General features: G+C 38.1%; 1 protein-coding gene across 1 annotated transcript in view; it reads right to left on the minus strand.

The window, feature by feature from the left end:
* GABBR2 (gamma-aminobutyric acid type B receptor subunit 2) overlaps positions 1 to 24,365 on the minus strand; it is a 202,375-nt gene that overhangs the window by 142,389 nt on the left and 35,621 nt on the right. The window contains exons 3-5 of the mRNA XM_085317035.1: positions 15,262 to 15,342; positions 11,444 to 11,594; positions 10,842 to 10,974 (exon numbers count right to left, since the gene is read on the minus strand). Coding sequence (XP_085173161.1) covers positions 10,842 to 10,974; positions 11,444 to 11,594; positions 15,262 to 15,342 — 365 coding nt within the window. The remainder of the gene's footprint in view (positions 1 to 10,841; positions 10,975 to 11,443; positions 11,595 to 15,261; positions 15,343 to 24,365) is intronic.

Here is a 24,365-nt window from a genome sequence, read left to right on the forward strand (position 1 = left end):
GTGGCATTGGTAAATGAGGAATTGAAAGTTAAAAAAAAAAAAAAAAAACACTTTAACTTCACATCAGCTGAGCTGTGATAGCCATACTTAGCATTCAATCTTTTTGATGCTATTAATAAACATTCAGCTCTTTTGTGTACAGTTTAGTGGTACATTTGGCAAACAGATACATGGTATTTTTGTGTCTCTAAAGAGATACTGGTTTGTTCTCACTGAAACAGTAATTGCCTCTTGGGAATAGTAATAAATTCAATTATGCTCGTAATATGCTTATACCTGGCTATTCAAAAAAATATTTTTATCTTGTTCGGTTCAAAAAGTATTTCTGTTTTAGGTTGTACACATTTTAATGTAATTATTAACTACATTGGAAACCCAATGGCTCAAAGATATCATGAGATTTTATCAAAATGTGATCTCTTTTACTAAGAGGATAAATCTAAAATGAAGGTAAATTTTTAGTACTGAAGAAATTGATGAACTTATCTGCTATAATTCATTAATGTATTCAAGCAAAATAAAAAAATTTAAACACTCAAAACACTCAACAATCAAAAGCCAGAGACACATATAGAAACTAATACATAGGGCACATAGGACTTCCACAAAAAAAAAAAAAAAAACATATTCTTAAACGTTACCTAGGCCTCTACTTTGAAAGAATATAAAAAAATAACATCAATAACTGGAGACATGTCTTAAGCCTGTACTGAATTCCATCACCATGATGCTATTGGTAATTCTCTCATGTCAAAAATTGTTAATTATATATTTCAACTGAAGAGACAGAGAAGGATCACCCTTCTCCCAATAACTACCAAATGAGTAGGAAAAGTACCTCCTTAAAAGGTGGGAGACATAGATTCAAATCCCTACTCTAAATCAGACACAAAACTTAAAAACATTCCTATAGAAAGGTAACTTGCAGAAATAGTTACTGTTTATCTTTCTATTTAAAAGTTATGTCATTACAAAATCCCTCACAYCTTCACTGCATTTTAGGATATACCTTGAATTGTCTGTTTATATTTCTTAGTTACTTATTTTATTGATTGAGATGTTTGGACTAATTTAATATATCTTCCAAAGTACCTGTTTTCTACCACTCAAGAACAACTCATAAATGTCAAAGGAGATATYACTGTTTGATATACAACAACAAAATATGTCTATACAGATGTTAAAATGCTGTTTCTATGTTTACTTTTCCTTTAATTTCCTACACTATTTTATTTTGAGGCCTAGTTTTAAAAATATTATACCAATACCCATTACTAGACTTTGTGCTTTTTTATAAATTACTTAATAGAAGCTATTAACAAGTTTATTACTCACAGTAGCTGAAATAGTTATAAGCCATTTATTCAGCGGAGAGCTCAATGACTACCAGCAATGAAAATGTCTCCACAAAGAACTAGACCATTCTATTTCATTTTCCAGACAGTAATTTGGAACAGAACAAACAAAAACTCCACCATTTCTCTAATATTAATGTTGAAATAAACATTGTAAGATTTAAATACTCCTGACTTTAGAATTGTGGAGACACTCTGTTTACAAACAAGAGGCTGACATCCTGTAGGGGTATAAACTTTAAGGTGGGCTCTTTCCGCATTCATTTCCAGCAAAAAGCCCCTCAAAAGGTGCTAAAGATCTTATATTTTTTTTAGAAAGGTTATTCTTCCATAATATTCTAAACACTGATAGCTGAAAAGCCATTTATAATGTTACTTCCATCTGAATCATATTTCCTCTCAACCTTGAGCATTAGCTGGCTAGTCTATATTACAAAGCACAAATTCTACAATTAGTTACCTTCACATAAATCCATACACATTTTTCCTGTCATCTTCTTATCATAATCTTGAAGTGTTATATATTTATTTACCCATGTAAAAGCTCTACAAAGTTATTTGATATTGCAATTCAATASTAATAAAATAAGCCATTTAATAGTGAACAATGAATTAGTAAAGGGAAATTAGCAAGTGGAGAAAACATCAGAAACATGCATAATAAACTCAGAATAATAGTAGGTGTTTCATAAAAGTTGTCCAAAAGAAACTATGATCCCTTCTTGTTTATATACTCTAACAATGTAGTAAGYGAACAAAAATACTCTTTTAGGTAGTGGTACACTTCAGGATAAACAGTTATATTGTCTGAATTTATTTTAAATAGAATTACAGCTACTATTAAACTATATAAAATAATTAACAAAATATCTTGGAAAATTGACTCAATTGATAAAATGGTAAAATTTTACTTTTAAAAAGTTCTACTATTTTCCCATCACAAGAAAAAAAGTGATTTGACCACCACTGCGTGTGCACTCAGAAGACCATGCAGTCATGAACTGGAAAAGAATGCCTGGGAAAGTATTAAGCCCAAGGAAGCAATGACAAATCTTCAAACGCAGTCAATCAAGAAAGTGGTGCATTTTAGTCCTCTGTTAAGTTATGAAAGAAAAAAAAAAATAAAACAACTCTCTGAATAGCATATGCAACACACACTCTTTTTTGTGGTGCAACTTCAAACTTGCTATATTCATCTGGTTTGCCAACAGTAAACAAGCAAAAAGAAGAGTGTAAAGAATTAGAATGAAGAATAAAAGATGTCGAATATCAGCAAGAAGAATTTCAGTATGTGTTGGATCAAAAGCTACACACTTCTTATAGACAAGTCAGATGACTTCTTTTTTTTAAATAGTAATTATTGAATGGAGTAGTGAAATATTTTGGTTCTTTAAGATATAATAACTTTTCCTGAAAATTAGCAGGATGTTTAGATGCTCCTGCAGATAAACCATTCAAATTTAAGACTCTTGAAAGCATCATTTTGTCTGCTTTAAGACCATTTTAATGTTTTCTTTATATGGAACTTTTAAATCTTTTGTATATAGAGCTTGACATCTCCAACATTCTCCAGCTTAGTTAATGAGATTCAGTCTGATTCATTTTGGCAATATCAATAATTAACTTGTTTTGTACATGCACATGGTTGGAAGTTGTGGTGTCTTCAGGGTTATTAGGCTGCAGTTGAACAGAAGTTCTCAGCAGGTTGGTGACATCTTAGTATTAGACTTAGGCACTTAAAGTGACAAATGCATGAATAAACCCTGCTGTGGGTTTAGCCCTGGAGAGTACAATTATCTTTAAGTAGACAATTGTATCGATTTCTGTGGACTACTCATGGACACATTAATTAAGCACGTTCTACTGGTCTTGGCAAACTGGGAATATAAAGGATAATTAGAATGAATAAAAGTGTGTCATCTTAATATGTTTTCATTAGGGGCTTGATCCTACTTCTATCAGCAACTGCAAAATTCCCATTGTGAGCAGAGGCAGGCCCCAAACGACGAGTTCATCTATCTGAATTATATGCTACACATTTATATCAAGCATTTTATGACACATGATTAGGTCTTTTAACACATTCTTTAGTATTTGTGTGGTATGAGCAAAGTTCTCAGAAAAAATAAGTGGCAAATAACATTAGAGAACTGAATCCTGCAATTTTCACACAGATGAAGCACAGTAGTTCTTCACATGCTGTGAGATTTCCTGTAGTCCTGTAGTTTGTTAATATATTTCAGACCATTTTTCAGAGTTAACCCACAAGTAGTGTAAAAGATATTATAATTGTTCATGATTCTGTAAGGGGGCTTCGAAATCCATTGTCCTGCTGAAAAAGAGGCAAAATGTACTAAATAAATCTGTGGGAAGGCTATGGTGTATTTTCTCAAGTATATGAAACATATTTATTGTAAGAATCTATCTAGGTTTGTAACTTTTTTCTCTACATTTTTTTTTTACAAGAAAGTGCCATTTACTAAAATAGCAGCTGATCAGGCTCTTGTCAGACTCAGTGACAGAATTTAATAGAATTTAATATGCATCAATCTCAGACTGAATGACAGTAAGGACAATTATGGAAATGATTATACAGAAAAGGCAGATTAAAATTGACAGCTAGACAATTAAATAGGAAATAAACTAAAGCATACAAGCAAAATGAGAAAGATGAGACTAAAAATAGAAACAAAGGCTATGTTTTCTGAAAACAAAGAAATGGATTAGAAGTCTAAATCCCTTTGTAGGTCAGCAGCAGTTGAGCGATCTGTTTTTTTTAAAATCTAGCCAAAAATAAACATTTGAGGAAAAGAAGAAAGCAAATAAAAAAGTCCAAAGTAACAAAAAATCTGGCAAAGTCTGATGAGTAATATAAAGGATATCTTCCATGACTAAGCAAGTACTAAGGTTAGTCCCAGGGACTAGTTCAATTGACTATTGTCCATAGTATATAAAGTCAGCTGCATCTTTAAAGTGGCTCTGCCTAGATCTTTTTGTTTTAGTTAGTTACTCCAAATATGGTCAAAAGTTTTTTAAATTCCAAAGAATGATTTTTTTTAGAATATTTAACTTTTTAAATAGAAAAAACTTAAAGAAACAAGGGAAGACAAAACAGAAATAAGCAAATAAATAAATAGACAAAAAATTCATAGGCAAATCCCTACTTCCAGAAATGCTCTCAGACAACTCAGTGACTTTTAGAGTTGTAGCAAACTGCCTAGACTGCACACCTAGGAAGCTCTTCCTATAGCCCTAACATTTGACTTTTGCTCTTTCCTCCATACTGCAATCTCTGTTTGATGTGCAGGTTTGCAAGATGCATCTCTCCACTCACACTACCTTGCAATCTTCACCTTGTGCAGGCTCAGAATTTTCTAAGGGAAGGCTTGATGTGGACCATGGAGTTCTACTTCACCTAGTTGTTCTTTGTGGGGTATAGATATGACTGTGAAAAAATAGGAAAAAAGAACAAAAAATCTGCCTACCATATTGCTACAAGATACAGAACTAAATTTCAAGTGTTCGTTACTCTTAAACAAGAAAAATAGTAGCAGAGATACCCTAAGTGCTTCTGCAAATCTGGATGCATGTAAAGCTGAATGGTCACATTTTAAGGTACTGCTTAAGGAAGATAAAGTCTGTATTATCTATTAGCATGAAAGTACCTGTCTCAGAATATCTGATTGAAAAGAACACAAAGTCCAGATTCATATGCTGCAGTGGGCAGCTGGGCTTTGCCTGTGGATATGTCTATCCTTTCCTTCTCTTTCTCTTTCTGTCTCTCCATCTCATCCCAAATTCTTATTCTTTCTTTGTGTACAAAGCCTGCCTCCGAATGCTTGCATCACAGCCAAGTGTAACTGACTGAAAACTGAAAGTATGAAAATGCCTTGGAATGGACGAGAGTGCTACTGAACACAAGCATGAGAAAGAAAGAAAGGAAAGGAAAAAAAAAAAAAAAAGAATTGAAAAGCAATTGACTCCAAGCAATTTGGGGCATTTTAGTAGAGCTTCAGTGCTCTGACTAAAGACTGCTAATGGAACTTAGAGTGGTCATTGGAGATACTAGTCTTGCTCTAAGGACATCATCAGTTGCCAATGAACCTCATGCACTCCTTTTTACCTTATTGAAGGCAAAACAATGACAAGACACAGTGACATTACCAGGACATCTACTTGGTCTTGATAATTCATATCAGTTATGCTGATTAGCGAGTACAAGATGAAGTACATGCTGAATTCTAGTGACTGTGTAAACCACAGGACTTAGATCCTCTTTTTGCCAGTCTAAAAACTCCAGCATACAAAGGAGACTGAAAGCCAATAGGTATCTCCAGAAAAGACTTCTCCCAGAATGGTGTAAATCCTTACAGACCTATCCCAAATAGCTTCCTTGCCCCTACTCTATTACTTAGTCATCTAGGCAGAACACCCACTAGAACAAAAAGTACTGCTGCACATCAAGGCCACAAGGATTTGCAAGAAGGCGAGCCACTTAATCTACCATTAGCTAGTAGCCCAGACCTTTCTGAGTAGAGAATATGGATGCTCTGCAACCTAGAGTACTTACAACAGTCTTCTTTTCAGATTCAACCCTAACCAGATGTATCTGAATACATCTGATTAATAAAATTGATTAAAAAAATTAAATTAAATTAAATTTAAAAGGTATGTCACTGGAAGCGGTGATTTCTAGTTTTTCTTCTGTGTAATGAAGGCCTTCAATTATTTTTCCACTCACAYGCATTTTTCCAATTAGTATGACATCTTGTTTCATACCCTTACTTCTAACTTCTCTTTTGTTGTGATACTATGCTAATTTTGAGATTAAAAACAGAGATAAATAATCTTCTTTCTATCTTCCTTCCTTAAATCTTAAGTATTTTATAGTTTGGCATACATATGCATTTAATGAACTATTCTATTTCTTTTCCTTTTTCTGCGTAATCAGTAAACTTTCTATTATTATCACACGGTCTACCTGTTCTGTACAGTACTGACCACCTTCTCACTTTTTTTAGTAGCATTCACTACTTCAGCTTTAATTCCATGTAACTGGAGTTTTACAATATGACATCTGGACTTCTCTAATTCGGGGTGGAAATAAACAATGTCACATTTGGTATTATGAACTCCTAACATAGGAACACGAATTACTATATATTTATGTATACTTGATTACTTTTCTGTAGAAAATTGACAGACTAAGATCTGTTTGGAAACCAACTCCCACTATAGCAAACTCTGAACACTACATAATTTCAAAGGCTTATATAATACCACTTTTCAGCAAATTATTTGACCATATGTTTAAAGCGCTTTGCTGACACTCAAATACATTTAAAGCTTGGTTCTGTATTTCAGCATATTGACTAAAATATCACATTCTCCTACTGTTCTTACATGGTAAAGAACAGTGCTACAACTTATTAAAAAGATTCTTTCAAATTTTCAGGTATTAGTGCTCTGATTTTATATCACACTTCAGTGTTCTTGGAATACTGTCATATGTTGATGTAGGTTATAGAAATGTCAGGAAAAAGAAACAGATTATTAAGCATTTCACTCTCCAGACAATACTAGGAACAGTGTGTTACAGAGGAAGACAAAAGATTACATGCACAGTAGGTTTGAATTGTAATACCTTGAATTTGGAGGTCATTTTTCCTGAACTTTGTAGGTAGATTCAGGAGTATTTAAGGACATTGTATAAGCAGTAAAGCTTATCAAAAATACAATAACTTAACTACTGTTTATTGTATATCATAGTAAACCTTGTAATCTTTTTAAAATGCATTTAAAAAGCAGAAAAAGGAGAGTTGGAGTCTAGTAAAATGAGGTTCTGTTGCTCCTTTTATTCCTTGCAGAAATGGAATCAGCAAACAATGCTGAGATAGAAGGATCACAGTAACCATATACACAGTATCTAATTAAAGATATCAGCATGTGTATACCACTACTCTGGTGAGATATAATTGTTTTTGAAAAATGGAAGACAAAGAGGGAGATTACTTGACTTAGGGCACTAATGACAACTTTTTAGTTTTACATGTGACTGTAAAAGCTGAACCAAAATTTTTTCTTCTCCAAAGAAGAAATCTTTCTTCTCCCTTTGTAGACATAGCTCTTCTCTGAGATGTAGTTGTTTTAGTTATACCCACATGATTTTTGACTTAATGGCTTTTTTCTGACCATTCTTTATTGTGGCTGATTCTTTCTGAGACTAGGTAAGTTTTTCACAAAACGGGATTTTTAAGCTAGTCTCTGATGTGACCATAATGAGTAATTAAAATCATCTATTTCCACTGAAACGGATGATCAAGATTTGTAGTAAGCCTAACCCTACAAGAACCAGCATCTGTAAGTAGGCCTTATTACATCATTAAGCATGCTGCCCATTGTATGTTCTTTACATGTCCCCAAAAGTACGCAGTGTATCCAACACTTGATAGCGGATGTTTTGCGGGGGAGGAGAAAGATCAGAAGAGTAGTTACAGAATAGAACAGTAGATTTCTGTCTGGCATATTTATGATTTCCCCACCATTAATTCATTGTTTCCTGGAGCCAGGGAAAGTGTGTTGCCACGGTCAATGGTGTCTGTGGAAAGATGATTTCTGAGAAAAGCAAAAGCTATCCTCTGAAAGAAAACGTTTAACTGGAGAAGGAAAACTTTATAAGAATTGCTTCAGTTAGTAAGAAGTTGGGAAAAACATTCCTGATAAGTTTCTTCACAAGGTTTTCCTGTATCTGTGATTGTAATATTGGCCAGCAACAGAGGTGACACTGTCACCTCTAAGATACATGAGTAGCCACTTACAGGAAAGCAGTACCAGAAATGTCCCTGTACTGCAGTGAAAACCTGGAAATACCCAAGGCTGGGGAGGAGTGTCACAACCTACATTCTGCCGATTTAATTATATTTAAAAAACCAAACAAATAAACAAACACAAAAAATGCTATTCAAGGTGTATGGCAATACTTTAAAGTTTTAGCTTTAAGAACACAGTATTTTCTTTCCTTCTTTCTTTTATTATTCAGTTAGGTAAAGCAGTTATCTTTTTCAAATGGTGGTCCAGATCTTTCCTTTATGATAGTTTTATTATTCATCTTGCACAAAAAACCCCAAAATCTTGAATTAAGATAATGTGCCAGATACAAATTTACAAATTTTAAAAAATGTATATACAAGAGAGACATAAGGTAGGACAGAATAAAGTGCCCTCACTTAAATTTTGCTGCATTTGAAGTATGAGAGTGGAATATTTAGAATACAGAAGTGGAGGCTGCATTTGAGAAGTAAAGTAGAGAAAGCTGATAAAATGATTATTTTAAAATTATAGGTCTGAGGCTAGCATTTTGAAAGCACTGGTTAGTTTTTCAAAGTTAAGACTAAGCTCTGTTTCACATTTTAAAAAAGGGCTCAAACTCTTTGTTTTTTTCATAACTTAATCAGCACAGAGACCTTTTTCCTAGAACAGCCTCATGCTAATAACTGCCTCTGGTTCCCACTTTCCTTCTGGTTCTGCAATGCTCGGGCTGGGCAAATGGCACTGCTTCAAGAGAAGGGTTATTGACAGCCCAGTCATACAGTGGCCTACAGCCTGACAGTGAACTCTGAATTCAAGCCTCTTGAGGCTGAGGAGACACTGGAACCTACAATTTCCACTTCCTGCCACTGTATTCTTCTGCAAAGGAGGACAAGAAAAGACTGGTGATTGACAACACCAACTTGTTTTTTTTTTTTTTTTTTTTTTTTTTTTTTTGAGTTTCCTGTGCCATCAGAAATCTGTTCACAAAGAAGGGTATGATTATTGATAACAAATGAATGGTGGTATCTCCTATCGATTCCCCATATATTCAAGGAGTTATATACCTAACTTGGGAGATGAGAATGAGATTGTCCTTTTGGACTGTTCAGAGGTATGCCTTTCTACTAGCTATATAGAGAACTTGGGCTCTAAATTTAGGAACACTGGATAGTCTCTCGTCTCCTTCCTTTTGCTGCTAAAATTTAAGTGCCTAAAATACAGATATGTCCAGGCTGAACTAATGAAGCCAGGACTTTGCCCCAACAAATCCTAAATGTTCACATATACTATATCTTGTAGTATACCTTGACATGTAATAAGGGTGTCTTCAGTGTTCTGAAATGTTATTCACTGAACAAGTCACATCATATTTCACTTCTATAGTAGTTTTAGTCAATCTAGTGAGTTTTAGTGGAAATATTGAGAAGTATCCATAAAATCTAACTTTAGACATCATACTTTCATGCTTTGAATTGTTCTCTGGAAGGGTTTATCTCTGTCCATCCAAAATTCAGACCCCTAAACAAAGCTGCTGTGAAGTGCATCTTTCTTAAAGACCTAAAGGAAGATAAAGAACATAGTRAGGATAACTCCTGAGTATATTTGGTATTCTTAGGCAATGGACTATGCACCGTCTTGKGATTTTTTTTAGCAGAAAAGATCTGATTAATTTAAATATTATTTGTATTACTTTCAGAGAAAATATCATTGCAGTGATGTCCTTAACTTCTGCTCTTTCTTTAAAGTTTTATCTGAAGATCAGAATTCTGTAAGTCAGGTTTCTTACAGAATTTAATTTGGAAGCCTCAGTTTTAAATGGTTGGGTGCATCACCTAATACAAGTGATCATAAAGAGACACTGGCAGAAGTAAAAGACTGTTGTATACAACTGTAAGACAGAATACTTGGGTCTTGTGTCTTTACACTTTAAATTTTTCCGGTTTGATGTGAAAGTAGGGTTTCTATGAGCTAGGTTGTACTCTAAGTGCTGCACTGCATTCTAGCTGCTATACAATAGTACTGATATTAAATCACAGAAATTATTCTAACATTGGAGCTGAGAACATAGCATAGCTGGAAATAGTGCCTAGTTACAGTGTGCAATCAACTTTCAACTCTAGCTAAACAGCAACAGTAGCCAAAAATCCCTATCAATTTATACTGAAAATCCAAACCACTACCTACATCCACACAAACATATCCTTATTACAGCAGCTACTTAATAACTACAAGTGTTGCTGAAGACATATTTAATTGGTTTCAGAGTTGCTTATTTTGATTTAATTATGATATATTCTGCAGAGGTTTAGGCTTGTATGAGTTTACAGTCTAGCCTGGAAATTTGTATTAGGATAAAAGCTTTTGTAATTCACAAAAAAAAGTCTGAGTAAAATAGCCTAGATAAGCAGCAGTCATGAAATATAATATAATAGGGAATCTATATATTCACATTTACACTTCTAGCCTGTGGCTAAATCCCAATGAACATGAAACTTTCACTGATAACATAGAGTTGTACATGTCTCAGAATTTGGTCCCAGAAAATATCCCAGGAACAATTTGAAAGTATCAATGATTAAATGGAATGAGACATCCAACTACTACATTTTTCTGTTTCTATATCTTGCAGAACTTTCTTCATGAGTATCTTAAACTACAATATATAGAATTACTTACTGTACAAAGCGTCTCAAATGTCTTTTCGGAGACAAAGGATCCATCAAGGCCAAAAAGAAAAATAGATGCATAAGAAAGCATTCCTCCAAGGATAATAAGGTTGTTCATGTAGGGACTGGACATCTTTATTAGCCTATAGAAAAAGGTGATAGTGCATTAAAGGGGGAAAAAATACTGCTATGTATTAGAGTAAAGAAGAGCTTTATGTAACACTGGCAAATCAGACAAWTAGATAACTCCTCTTGTAAAATTCTAGGAAATCTACAAGCCCATGAATTATTTGTTTTCTTTATAAAGCCTACTATTATTTTAGGTTATTGAATGCTTAGTAAAAACATATCCTATATTACTGATGGATTAGTTAGCTGGGGTTAATGCATAAAGTAAAAAAGTTTTAAAAAATTATACTTTCCAATGACAATTAGAAAAACTGGTCATTGTTTCAATGTGAATATACTACAAAGCAGTTTCATTAAAATAGTTCTTAAATATGATCTTCGTACAGTTTTTTTTCTTATATATATATATATTGATTACAGATTTTACAAATGTGGCACTTAAATATAAAAGAAGTTATGACAGAAGTAACATGAATGCCTTACTTCTGATTTCGGTTTTTGATGTTAAAGAACAAGAAAGCACTAGCCATTATCATTCCTAGGATAGTGAGGGCTGAAAGGATGCTGTAGAGAGGAAGAGAGATCTTGCGTAGCTCTTCTTGTATAATTGTTTTGTCTTTTGGAGGCTCAAGTCCTAGAATTGCAATAAGAAAAATAAGCTAAGGCTGAATCAGATGTAGAATTTTTCTAAGCAGTTATACCTGTCCTCAGTATTATACCCACAATAGATTCAGAAACTGTAAGCCACAGCTGTATCTGATGAAATATCATTGACTTTGAAAGACATATGTAAGTCAGAAATGATTGACAAGAAAGTTTGTATTTCTGGAGCAGGTGAACACCTTCTCTGGGGAAAAAGATGGATTCACCATCCCTTCCTCTAAACATACACTCACTCTATCCTCATTTTAAAGCGTAAGCAAACTCTAAAAACATGCTATAATTGTAAGTTTTACCAAGAAGTTCCAGAAGCTGAAAAATGAGGAGACAGAGAACACGATTTCTCATTATGTTTTCCTTGTCACTTGGGCACATCCTAAAGGCCCTGCTAGATACCTGCCATGATTGGAACTAACTGAAATAAAGCTGTAACAGTAAAGTTTGCTATTATGCCTTAATCAGTCACTCAACATTAACTCCTTCTTCACTGAAGAGAAATGTGTCAGGGTGCCTTACAGTCTGGCAGCTCCCTGGGGCTGGGGCAAACAGGAACACTCAGCCTAGGCAGAGACTCGAGGCTCCAGCTGAGCTGAATTGGAGCCCCTGCACGAGGGGTGCATGAGATGGGGTGGATGGAGGCCTTGATGAGGCACAATGGGTAACAAAGATGCACTTCTCAAGTCCTTCCAAATGTGGACCTGAATGTCTGAACTTAAAAGCTATGCTTAAAGTCACAGACTTGATTGACATTCAGCTCCCACCAATTAAAGGCTTTTTGGTTTAATGGGAAGGAAGAATTATTTTCTGACAACAATAATAAAGCTCTGCACTCCCCACTAGTTCTCCTGACCTATCTTATCTACTTACTAAAATTTTCCTTGGTGTAGGGGATTGACAAAAGACCTATTGCAATATCGAATTCCTTCAGAAAGAAATTTTGCATCCAAAAATGCCTGAGCCTGTCCTTACAACATAAGCTCTCTGTGGGCAGTGGAAAGTGTTTACAAGGGTAGGCCTGCTTCCTATCATGAAATGACTGCGTAGGCAGACCTGACTAGCATCTGACTTAGCTAAATTTCATATCTACTCTACTGCTTGACACCTAAAAGAATATTTAAGACTTTATGCAGTAAAAAAACAAAAACATCTTATCCACACCAGTTCAGCTGAAATGATTCAGAAAATGGAAGCTTCCCATGTTTTGGTCTTTACATTTCTTACCAAAAGAAATCCCTTTTAGCTGCTCATCGTGATAAAGTGATAGTCTAGAGACCATTAGCTGATTTAATATTGGAGAAAAATAACTGAGATTTTACACTTTTCCCCTTCTTATGTCAAGGCATGCATTAACAAATTACTTTTGACACTTTTCACAAAATTAGGCAATGACTAACAAGCCAAAAATGCAATAATGCATGTGCCTGAATTAAGGGAAATTATATTAAAAATACATTGAAAAAACTTGATAAAATTGAAAAATACATTGATAAAACTTACAAAACTTAAAATACAGAGAGAATATTGATGATTTATATTTATTAAGCATAAACAATTGGTAATTGCTAGAAGGAAAGACAGAGATCTTGAGGAGCCAGATAAGCAATCATGGATCAGGTCACTGCAGTGAAACTCTGGTCATGCTCATGAAAACCTCAGGTGTCTGCTACTGGGAGGTATGTGTAGTAGAGGACTGGGTATGGCAGTTTGGTACACTCCCAGGGGAAACAACACAAACTTATGAAGCTGACTTAGCTTTACCTTGTGTTACTGAATTGCACAATAACAGCCAGATTTGATCTTAATTATTAGCTTTCCAAAGAATCTACATATCTATATACAGCAATGATATGATCCTTAATACCATGTTAAATTTGGAACTGCCTGGGACAAAAATGTTGAGAAGATGAGGGTAGAATTGGCTATACGGCTTCTATGGCCCTTGGGAGTGCTGCTGGGTAGCTAGCTCCAGGCTCCTGGGCCCATTTCTCAATGGCCATCTTAAAGCTACCTTTGGTGTGTTGAAATAACATTTGAAATAATATTTTGGCTGGGTAGATGACATTGTGTACCTTGACTTCAGCAAGGCTTTTGACACTGTCTGCTATAACATCCTCTTAGCTAAACTCAGGAAATGTGGGCTAGATAAATGGACCATGAGGTGGATTGAGAAYTGGCTGAAAGGCAGAGCTCAGAGAGTTGTCATCAGTGGTGCAGAGTCCRGTCGGAGGCCCTGTGGCTAGTGGAGTTCCCCAGGGCTCAGGACTGGGTCCCATCCTGTTCAACTTTTTCATCAGTGACCTGGATGAAGGGACAGAGTGCCTCCTCAGCAAGTTTGCTGATGATACCAAGCTGGGAGGAGTGGCTGACACACCTGAGGGCTGTTCTGCCATTCAGAGAGACCTGGACAGGCTGGAGAGTTGGGCAGAGAGGAACCTCATGAGTTTCAACAGGAGCAAGTGCAGAGTCCTGCACATAGGGAAAAATAACCCTAGGCACCAGTACAAGCTGGGGTCTGACCTCTGGAAAGCAACCCTACAGAGAAGGACTGGGGAGTGCTGGTGGACAACAAGTTGACCATGAGCCATCAATGTRCCCTTGTGTYCAGGAAGGCYGATGGTCTCCTGGGGTGCATTAGGAAGAATGTTGYCAGCAGGTGGAGGGAGGTGATCCTGCCCCTCTCCYCAGCCCTGGTGAGGCCTCATCTGGAGGACTGCGTCCAGTTCTGGGCTGTCCAGTACAAGAGAGTCATGCAGCTACTGGAGAGAGTGCAGCGCAGGGTTACAAAGATGATCAGAGGACTGAAGCATCTGCCCTCTGAGGAACAGCTGCGAGAGCTGGGCCTGTGTAGCCTGGGGAAGAGAAGACTGAGGGGGGATCTTATCAATGTGCATAAGTACCTGAAGTGAAGGTGTCAAGGGGATGGGGACAAACTCTTTTCTGCTGTCCCATGCGACACGACAAGAGGCAACAAACTGAACCACAGGAAGTTCCAACTGAATACGAGGTCCAGAGCACTGGACCAGGTTGCCCAGAGAGGCTGTGGAGTCTCCTTCCCTGGAGATATTCAGAACCCACCTGGATTCAACCCTGTACTCCAGATGACCCTTCTTGAGCAGGGATGTTGGACTAGATGATCTCCAGAGGTCCCTTCCAACCTTACCGATTCTGTGATTCTGTGAACTGCCTAACAGACATCTCCCAAAGAAAAACAGCCACCTCCTTTTCATCTACAAACACAGCACATGGAAGCATTCCTCAGGTGAATGAACTGGAGGAGTGGGAGATGGGGATGAAATTAGAGTATTATTGCTTGATGGAGATGAAATAAAAGAGCTATTCTGTGGCTTGTTGAAATAACAAGGAACATTTGTGTACACAAATCAATTTCAATTTATCCCAGTTACTGGGAATAGAAAACAATTATATGGTACCAAAACACTGCAATTTTCTGTTTAGAATTCTCCTTCTGTTTTTCTGCAGGTAGCAGTACAATACTAAATAGCTCAATTCTTTCTTCTTATACAGTTTCACAGCTATTCAATATTAAAAATCCTAACAATAATCTAAAAAACACACACTTTTACAAACTATATATAGCAATCCATGTGATTCCTGTATCTCTTTCTCGTTTTGGGTCCTACCTTGAAACCTGATGCTGTTATTGATTATTTCCAGTGTGTCAGCTACGGCATTATACTCTCCCACCTTCACCTCCTTTCTTTCTGCAAGAAACAAACAAGACTAATTGCTTTGGCTGTTTACATATTCTTGATTATTTAACTGCTTTTGTCTTCTTTTTGACAATATATTATGTTCACATAATTGTAAAAAAAAAAAATCTCAAATGAAAGAAATATTCCTGATGTGCATGAAATATTAAAGTAGGCAGGTAAAATCATTAAAAGAAATATTTCCAAATTTTTAGAGAAATGAGAAATATTTTTAAGCAAACGTTTGCATTATGAGGAATAGAGTGTAGCAGGACACAGACTTCTCCAGCCTAAAGATCACACACAGTTACTGATTCACACTGAGTAGGACACTTTGCTGGAAGAACAGATATGGCTCTCTATGCCATAATTACGTGTGTGCTGCTGTCCTAAACAACTAGGACATCTTGCTTAGTGAAATATTTCCCAGAGAAATTATAGTGGCAGGCTTCAGTCAGTATGGAGTAGAACTGGCTAATTAATAAATATGCAGAGAATCTAATCTCTTATTCCAACTGAGAATTAACAACTAATTAGTACATTGACTGCAAAACAGTTAGCTTGCATTTTTGCTAAAATATTTACTGTTACTCTCAAATTGTTATTTTGGGACTCTAGTTATATATATCGTCTTCCTGTATGTAAAGGATTTAAGTTATGCAGACCATGGAACTTCATATGTTTGGCTACTGCCTTGGTCATTATGTTTTGAACTCCATCACACATTTGTCCCAGCCTTCTGATGGCATCTGGCACAAATTAATTTCTGCTATTTATCGCTTTTTGGTATTGTTAGAGGTGCATCAATTTACTAAATCATCATTTTTATGCTAAACCTTTTACCTTTTCATGAGAAATATATAAATCACAGGTACCATGTTACAAGTCTCTTAGATGAGCTGCTCAGCAGTGCCAAAATTTTTCTCTCAGGCCTCTACTCTGGGCATACTTAACCCATTTTACATTTAAATTCTGAGCTTATGACCCTATTTGTGACACTGATTTTGGGAAATGATAACCTTGAACCAGACGATCAGTTTCAAAAGACTATATTTTACCCAACAGCTCCACATTAACCTTTTCTCCTTTTTCACTCAAAACTTTTGTGTACTGCTCAACTCTGCTGAATGGAGCTGCTAGCTCTATTTTAATAACTTCCAAAGTTTGATTAATACTAATCTGAAATCTCACAGGAGGCAAAAGTTTTCCTTACATAAGCCTCACTTCTTATTGCAGACTTGGACTGCAAACCTGGCAGAGGTAGCCAGGTAGCCATTGAAAGTTGCACTTCTGCATGCACTTCTGAAAATTGACTTTCCTTTCACATAAAAATGATCCATTTGTGGTGTTCTGAGACTAATTTCATTTTCCTAGTCTCCAGCACCAGTTTTGCAAGGCCCACCCATAAATTTCTTTTGCACTCAGTAYGACGTACACTTAATGGGTAAAAATAAAATTGTCTCCTGTCACAGATGGAAAATTCCTTGAGAAATAGATGCATGCATAAATATTTGTCTCTATTAAATGATAAAATCTTCACAGCAGTAATCTGTATGTTAAAATGGTTACTTCTTTGGCAGGTGATACAATGTGGCTACACCACTAGATGGTTTTGTTGCCCTTCAGAGGGACAGCAAGCTGGAGAAATAGGCAGAGATGAACCTCATGTGGTTCAATAAGGGCAAGTGCAGGGTCCTACACCTAGAGAAAAATAACCCCATACACTAGCAGAGGCTGGGGGATGACCTACTGGAAAGCAGCCCTGAAGAGAAAGACCTGGGAGTCCTGGTGGACAAGTTGAACTTGAACCAACAGGCCAACAGCCTGTGTTGCATTAGGAAGAACATTGCTAGTAGGTCATGAAAGGTGATCCTTCCCCTCTACTCAGCCATGATAAGGCCACATGTAATATGCTGTGTCCAATTCTGGCTCCCCAGTACAAGATAGACATGGATTTACWGGAATAAATCCAGTGAAGAGCCACAAAGATAGTCAAGGAGTTGGAGCTTCTTCCATAGGAGGAGAGGCCAAGAGAGCTGGGCCTGTTTAGCCTAGAGAAAAGAAGAATGAGGGGGAAATCTTATCAGTGTTTAAATAAGATCTGAAGGGAGGGTATAAAGAGAACAGAGTCAGACTCTTCTCAGTGATGCCCAGTGACAGAATGAAAGGCAACGGGCACAACCTGAAATTTCACAAGAAATTCCACTTGAACATAAGGTAACACTTCTTCACTATGAGGGCGGTCGAATGGGTTATCCACAGAGTTTGTGGAGTCTCTATCCTTGGAGATATTCAGAGTCTGACTGGACAGCATCTTGTGCAACCTGCTATAACCAGTGCTGCTTGGGCAGGGGAGGTAAATTAGATGATCTCCAGAGGTTCTTTCCAAACTTAACTGTTCTGTGATTCAGTGATCTGTGTTAACAGCATGATAGTTACTGTCTGTTTAAATGTATTGTCTAAGTATTGTCTAAATGTAAACATCAAACAAAAAACTAGAGAGAAGAGATACAAGCACTACAATGTAAATGTGGGTACAACGTGCACATTAGATGCCTTATAGTCCATAGAAAATACTGAGGACTTTATAGACTTTACATGATGTGAATGAGATTCTTCTTGCAGCATCTCCATGTTGTACCAAATGTGGAGATGTACCTTGCTGGTGATCTAGCCACAGCTTTACAGCAACAGACTAAAACCTGAGAGTTTGGCCAAACAACGAAGAGACAGAAGCAATTGCTCTGTAAATATTTCTGTATGTAAGCAGTTATTAGTACTAGATTATATGTAAGAAGCACGTAATAGATGAGGAAGAATACATAAAGGAGAGTGTAATTCAATGGCCTATTGATTAAGGAACTGGAAGAGAGAAAGTTTTCTGTATTTTAGCCAGTGATTGTTTGATGTGACATACAAAGCCTATCCTTTTCAACTTTTATAGATTCTCGGATAGGCTCCTTCACAGATGAAGACAACATTCAGATCATGTCTACAATTGTAATTGCAGTGCAGTTAACATACTTGAGATAGGTTAAAACTAGCTAGACTGGACACCAGAAATTAGCCATGATGAGAATGAAGCTCTGTAGAACCAGATAAAGCAGTAAACTTCCTTAGCAGATTGAGCTGAACGCAAGACAGTTTTGGTTTTGGAACTCCAAAGAGTATGAAAAATATACATTAAGTGTTTAATACCAGTGAAATGTATTATCAGTGCCTGGTCCTTTACAAATAGAAAAGGGTAGTTCATAAAGCACATGCCAAGCCTTACTGAAGTCCAGAAATTCTACACAGACATTTGGTATCTTAAAATAGCTGCAACTATGGAGGGTAGTCTATGAGGAAAATAAACCACATTTTTATTGACAGAAAGGATATCCTATCATTAGCAATAAAATGACTGTAGCAGTGCTGAGGGTGAAGATATGAATAGTCTTTGCACTCTTCTGTACTCCTTGACCAACAAGCAAACAATAACTGTTCTTTTTTCAGTTCCCCAAGCACAAGGATGATTAGTGACAGTTGTCTCCAGACATTTAAGGAGCACACAGGCAGCAGTATGGCTCTCCGTTCTGTTGCATAGGCCAGTATAGCTAAGGAAGGGACTGCAAGCYCCATTTTTCTCTATGCCATTCCCTCAACAAAGGAAAAGGAGGAAGTGGAACTTCTTGCTTTACACACTATTCAGAATACATTGTTGCCCTATATCTTTAGTGCATGAATTATTTTTAACTTAATCTTTCCATACTCATGATAGAGAAATCATATTGAAAACACTGTGCTCAGATGAAAACAGGGGAAAAAACAAACAGGAAAAATATACTTCTTTTGTGAGATAGCGTTTGTCAATACTGTGGCAGGAGAGGAGTGATTTTAGCATTTGTATTTGCAGCTGTTCTTTAGCACTGCGATGACTGTCATTGTGGGGAAAAATAACTAAATAGAAACAGAAAACTGGCCAAGAAATATGTCACTGAGGATTATGCCTAACAGAATTATTAACTACTAATCTTTATCTCAAAAAAAATTGTCACAGAATAGATTACCTACCTTCTGCTAACAAAGAACTGAACTAAACTTTAAAGGAGGGCTTAAATGTTTTTATGACTTATTATACAATTAGAGCTTACTTTAAGTAACTCCTAATAAATTGACATGCTGTCACTTAACTAATTGGAACATGTTTCACAAAGGTAATAAAACAAAGATTTGACTGTATATCAGGTAGTTAACTATTCTTATTTCATAACAGCAAAAATAATCCTACAACTGGCATCCATTGAGCAAGATTAATTTACCAAAATGCACAAGAATGCTATCATTGCTGATATGACTGATATCCAGTCATACTGAGAACTTCCAAATAAGACTAACCTTTGTTTCAGTTCCTTCCACTACATGTCCTATATTCCATTTACATTACATTTTTATATGTATGCTTATTCTCATCTGAAGGAGCAAGTTTATGCTGCGAGATGTTTAAGGATGAGATAAAACATAAGGAAACACATAACTTCCTTCATCTCTTGCAAAGTATAAGAAATGGGAGAGATGGATTTCCTTTATTCTTCCTCCTTGCAGACAAAAGTGGCTATCTTGTAAAAATGCTAAGACTCTATGCAAAGCTTGTAGCACCTTCAACTATGTTAATCTTACTGAAATAGTACAAATAACCTTAGTGGTGATAAGTCAATATAAAAGTGCTTACACCACCATAATCATCAGTATAATTTATGTCCATAATAATAAGGACACACTAAAATAAGGCAGTTTCCTATAGAATTACATAAAGATAGAAATCAATATATGAAGGAATTAATGAATCCTACATGTCTAGTTGATTATAACAATACAAAATCTGTGCCTAACCCACCAGGAGAAAGATGAACTCTTTCCTAACATTATTGGGATGTACAAACTGCATGGTTATAAAAGAAAATAAAGGACCTTGGCCTTCTAAATAGCCTACCATAGACTGTTACTTGAACTTCATTATGTCACTGTAGCTCTTTATAAAGTTTAAAGTAATTCCACGTCTACAAAGACAAATTACAGAATCACAGAATCACAGAATGGTTAAGGTTGGAAGGGACCTCTGGAGATTGTCTAGTCCAACCACCCTGCTCAAGAAGGGTCACCTAGAGCATGCTGCACAGGATCCTGTTCAAGCAGGTTTTGAATATCTCAGAGAAGGAGGTTCCATAGCCTCGCCGGGCAACCTGCTCCAGCGCTCTGGCCCCCTCACAATAAAGAAGTTTTTCTTCATATTCAGGAAGAACTTTCTGTGTTTCAGTTTGTGCCCATTGGCTCTTGTCCTGTCTCTTGGCACCACTGAAAAGACTCTGGCCTCATCCCCTTGATACTCTCTTTTGAGATATTTGTAGACATTGGTAAGATCCCCTCTCAGTCTTCTCTTCTCCAGGCTAAACAGGCCCAGCTCTCACAGATGTTCCTCATAGGAGAGACGTTCCAGTCCTCTGATCATCTTCGTAGCTCTATGCTGCACTCTGTCCAGTAGTTCCATGTCTGTCTTGTACTGGGGAGCCCAGCACTCCAGCTGTGGCCTCACCAGGGCTGAGTAGAGGGGAAGGATTGACTGGCTGATGACACTCTTCCTAATGCAGCCCAGGACACCACTGGACTTCTTGGCTACAAGGGCACATTGCTGGCCCATGGTCAACTTGTTGTCTGTCAGAACTCCCAGGATCCTTCTCTGCAGAGCTGCCTCTGAGCAGGTCAATGGTCAACCTGTATTGGTGCATGGGATTATTCCTCCCTAGGTGCAGGACCCTGTCATGGATGTGATATACGAGGTATGCCTTTAACAAGCTGTTTTCAATGCTGGGACGTGGTAGGAGATCACAAGCCTTGTGTAGCCAAGATGGTGCTGTTTCCTGCATTAACTTTCCCATTCTGACTAAAGATTAAGGGCACATGCACACAGAAAGGTCATACCACCATCATGGCAATGGAGAGGACAAGTCAACCACCAGGACACTCCACACCCCCCAGACCATTTTGAGAACTTTACAAACTTTCTCAAATGTTCTTTTCTCTTCTTCAACCTTCTCTAACTCACTGATAACATGCAGTAGAGAAAGGTCAGTTTTGCTTGTTTAGTATAACATACAGTATAAAATAGTTAGGATTGCACTCCTGACTGAATAGTCATTCCTCCTGTGTAGTTAACAAACAGGTCAAACTGGATTTATCAGTCGTTMGGTGTTGACTTCACCTTAATTTATCCRCAGGGTATCACGAAATGTAGTGTAGTCCATTCTGAGATCCAGTGTTGGAGATTCGGATTGTGAGACACTTGTCTTTGTTGAAGTTCATGAGGCTTCTCTCTGCCCAACTCTCCAGCCTGTCCAGGTCTCTCTGAATGGCAGAACAGCCCTCAGGTATATCAGTCACTCCTCTCAGCTTGATATCATCAGCAAACTTGCTGAGGACGCACTCTCTCCCTTCATCCAGGTCATTGATGAGTAAGTTGAACAGAATGGGACCCCGGGGAACTTCACTAGCCACAGGCCTCCAACTAGACTCTGCGCCACTGATGACAACCCTCTGAGCTCTGCCTTTCAGCCACTTCTCAGTCCACCTCATTGTCCACTCCTCTAGCCCACACTTCCTGAGCTTACCTAGGAGGATGTTATAGCAGACAGTGTCAAAAGCTTTGCTGAAGGCTGAAGGCATATTTTCTCCCTTGACAACATCCACTGCTCTCCCCTCATCTACCCAGCCAGTCATACCATCATAGAAGGCTATCAGATTGGCTAAGCAGGATTTCCCCTTGGTGAATCCATGCTGACTCCTGCTGATCACCTTCTTTTCTTCCATATGCTTGGAGATGGCATCCAGAAGGAGATATTCCATCACCTTTCCAGGGATGGAGGTGAGGCTGACTGGCCTATAGTTGCCTGGGTCCTCCTTCTTGCCCTTTTGGAAGGCTGGAGTGACAYAGRCTTTCTTCCAATCCTCAGGCTTTCAAATATGATGGAGAGCAGCCTGGCAACAACGTCTGCCAGCTCCCTCGGCACTTGTGGGTGCATCCCATCCGGGCTCATGGATTTGTGGRTCTCAGGTTTGCCTAAATGATCTCTAACTTGACCCTCCTCAACCAAGGAAAAGCCTTCCTTTCTCCAGACTTTCTCTGGGATCCTTGAAGGCTGCCCTTAGCAAAGAAATCATTTAGTAACTCTGCCTTCTCTGTATCCTTCGTCACCAGGGCCACAATCCTATTCAGCAGTGGGCTCACATTTTCCCCACTCTTCCTCTTGCTACCATGCATTTGAAGAAGCCCTTCTTATTGTTCTTGACATCCCTTGCCACACTCAATTCCAAATGGGCCTTAGCCTTCCTCGCCACTTCTCTGCATACTCTGACAATGTTCCTGTATTCCTCCCAAGTAGTCTGTCCCCTCTTCCACATTCTGTGGACTCTCTTCTTCTGTTTGAGTTTTGCCAGGAGCTCCTTGTTCATCCATGCAGGTCTCCTACCTCCTTTGCTGGACTTCTTTCTCATAGGGATGCACCACTCTTGAGGTTGGAGGAAGTGATGCCTGAATACTAGCCAGCTCTAATGGGCACCCCCACCCCTTCCTTCTAGGGATTCCTCCAAGTAGGTCTCTGTAGAGGCCAAATTTTGCTCTCCTGAAGTCCAGGGTTGCARTAAGTCCTGCTTATTGGCTTGCTTCCTCCATGCAGGATCCTGAACTCCACTATCTCGTGGTCACTGCAGCCAAGGCTGCCTCCATACTTCACATCACTAACCAGTACATCTTTGTGCAGCAGGACACCCTTCCTCACAGGCTCCTCCACCACCTGTGCCAAAAAGTTATCATCGATGCTCTGCAGAAAGTCAGTAGTTATCAGGGTGTTTGAAGTCCCCCATGAAAAACAGAGCATGTGATTGTGAGGCTCCTTCCAGATGTCTGTAGAAGGCCTCATCAGCTTCCTATTCCTGATCAGGTGGCCAGTAGTAGACAGAGCAACAGTGTCTCCCATGTAGCCTGCCCTTTAATCCTTACCCATAAACTCTCGACTCACTCTTCATCCGCTCCAGGCACAGCTTGATATATTCAGTTGCTCTCTCACATAAAGAGTAACTCCATCACCTCCTGGCCCGTCTTTCCTAAAAAGCACGTAGCCATCCATGACAGCATGCCAGTCATGTGAGCTATCCCACCATATCTCTGTAATTGCAAGGAGATCTTGGCCCTGTGACTGCACACAGACCTCTAATTCTTCCTGTTAATTCTCCATGCTGCATGCATTAGTGTACAGGCATTTCAGAGAGGCAGTCATGCATGCAGGTTTCTCAGGAGGGCTGCAAGAGGATCCTCCATACTCATGTCACACATGCGCTTGCCCATCTGCATGCACCTGCTGGAGATAGCCCGACTTAAGCTGCATTTTGCTGACTACTCTTTCTCTGTAACTATGTCCTTCCCCCATCTTTCCTAATTTAAAGCCCTCCTTACCAGGCTGGCCAACCAGCTGGCGAAGACATGTATGCCCTTCTTAGTGAGGTGGATCCGATCTCTCACCATYAGTAGTCAATCTTCTAACGGGGTCCCGTGGTCACAGAAATCAAAACCTTGTTGCCAACACCTGTGGCACAGCCAGTTGTTAACTTGGAAAATCCTTCTACTCCTTCTCCCATCCTTCCCTCTCACTGGCAGAACTGAGGAGAAGATCACCTGGACTCCCAGACCCTTGACCACCATCCCCAGAGCTCTGAAATCCTGTTTAATGGTTTCCAATTTGCCCTTGGTATCATTAGTGCCCACATGGAAGAGCAGAAGAGCATAATAGTCTAATGTATAGAAAAGCCTTRGCAGTCTTTCCATGACATCTCATATTTGAGCCCCCGGCAGGCAGCCAATCTCTTTAGACAAGAGGTCAGGTCAGTAGATAGGTGCCTCTGTCCCCCGTAGCATGGAGTCATCCACAACTCACTGCTTCTTCTGGTTGTTCCCACAAGGCACAGTGTCTGTCAGCCCAGTTGCTTCCCTTGAAGCTATGCAGCTC

Source organism: Rhea americana, unplaced genomic scaffold (genome assembly GCF_003343005.1).
Source record: "Rhea americana isolate MKP2758 unplaced genomic scaffold, rheAme1 scaffold_486, whole genome shotgun sequence".
In the NCBI taxonomy this organism is placed as follows: Eukaryota; Metazoa; Chordata; class Aves; order Rheiformes; family Rheidae; genus Rhea; species Rhea americana.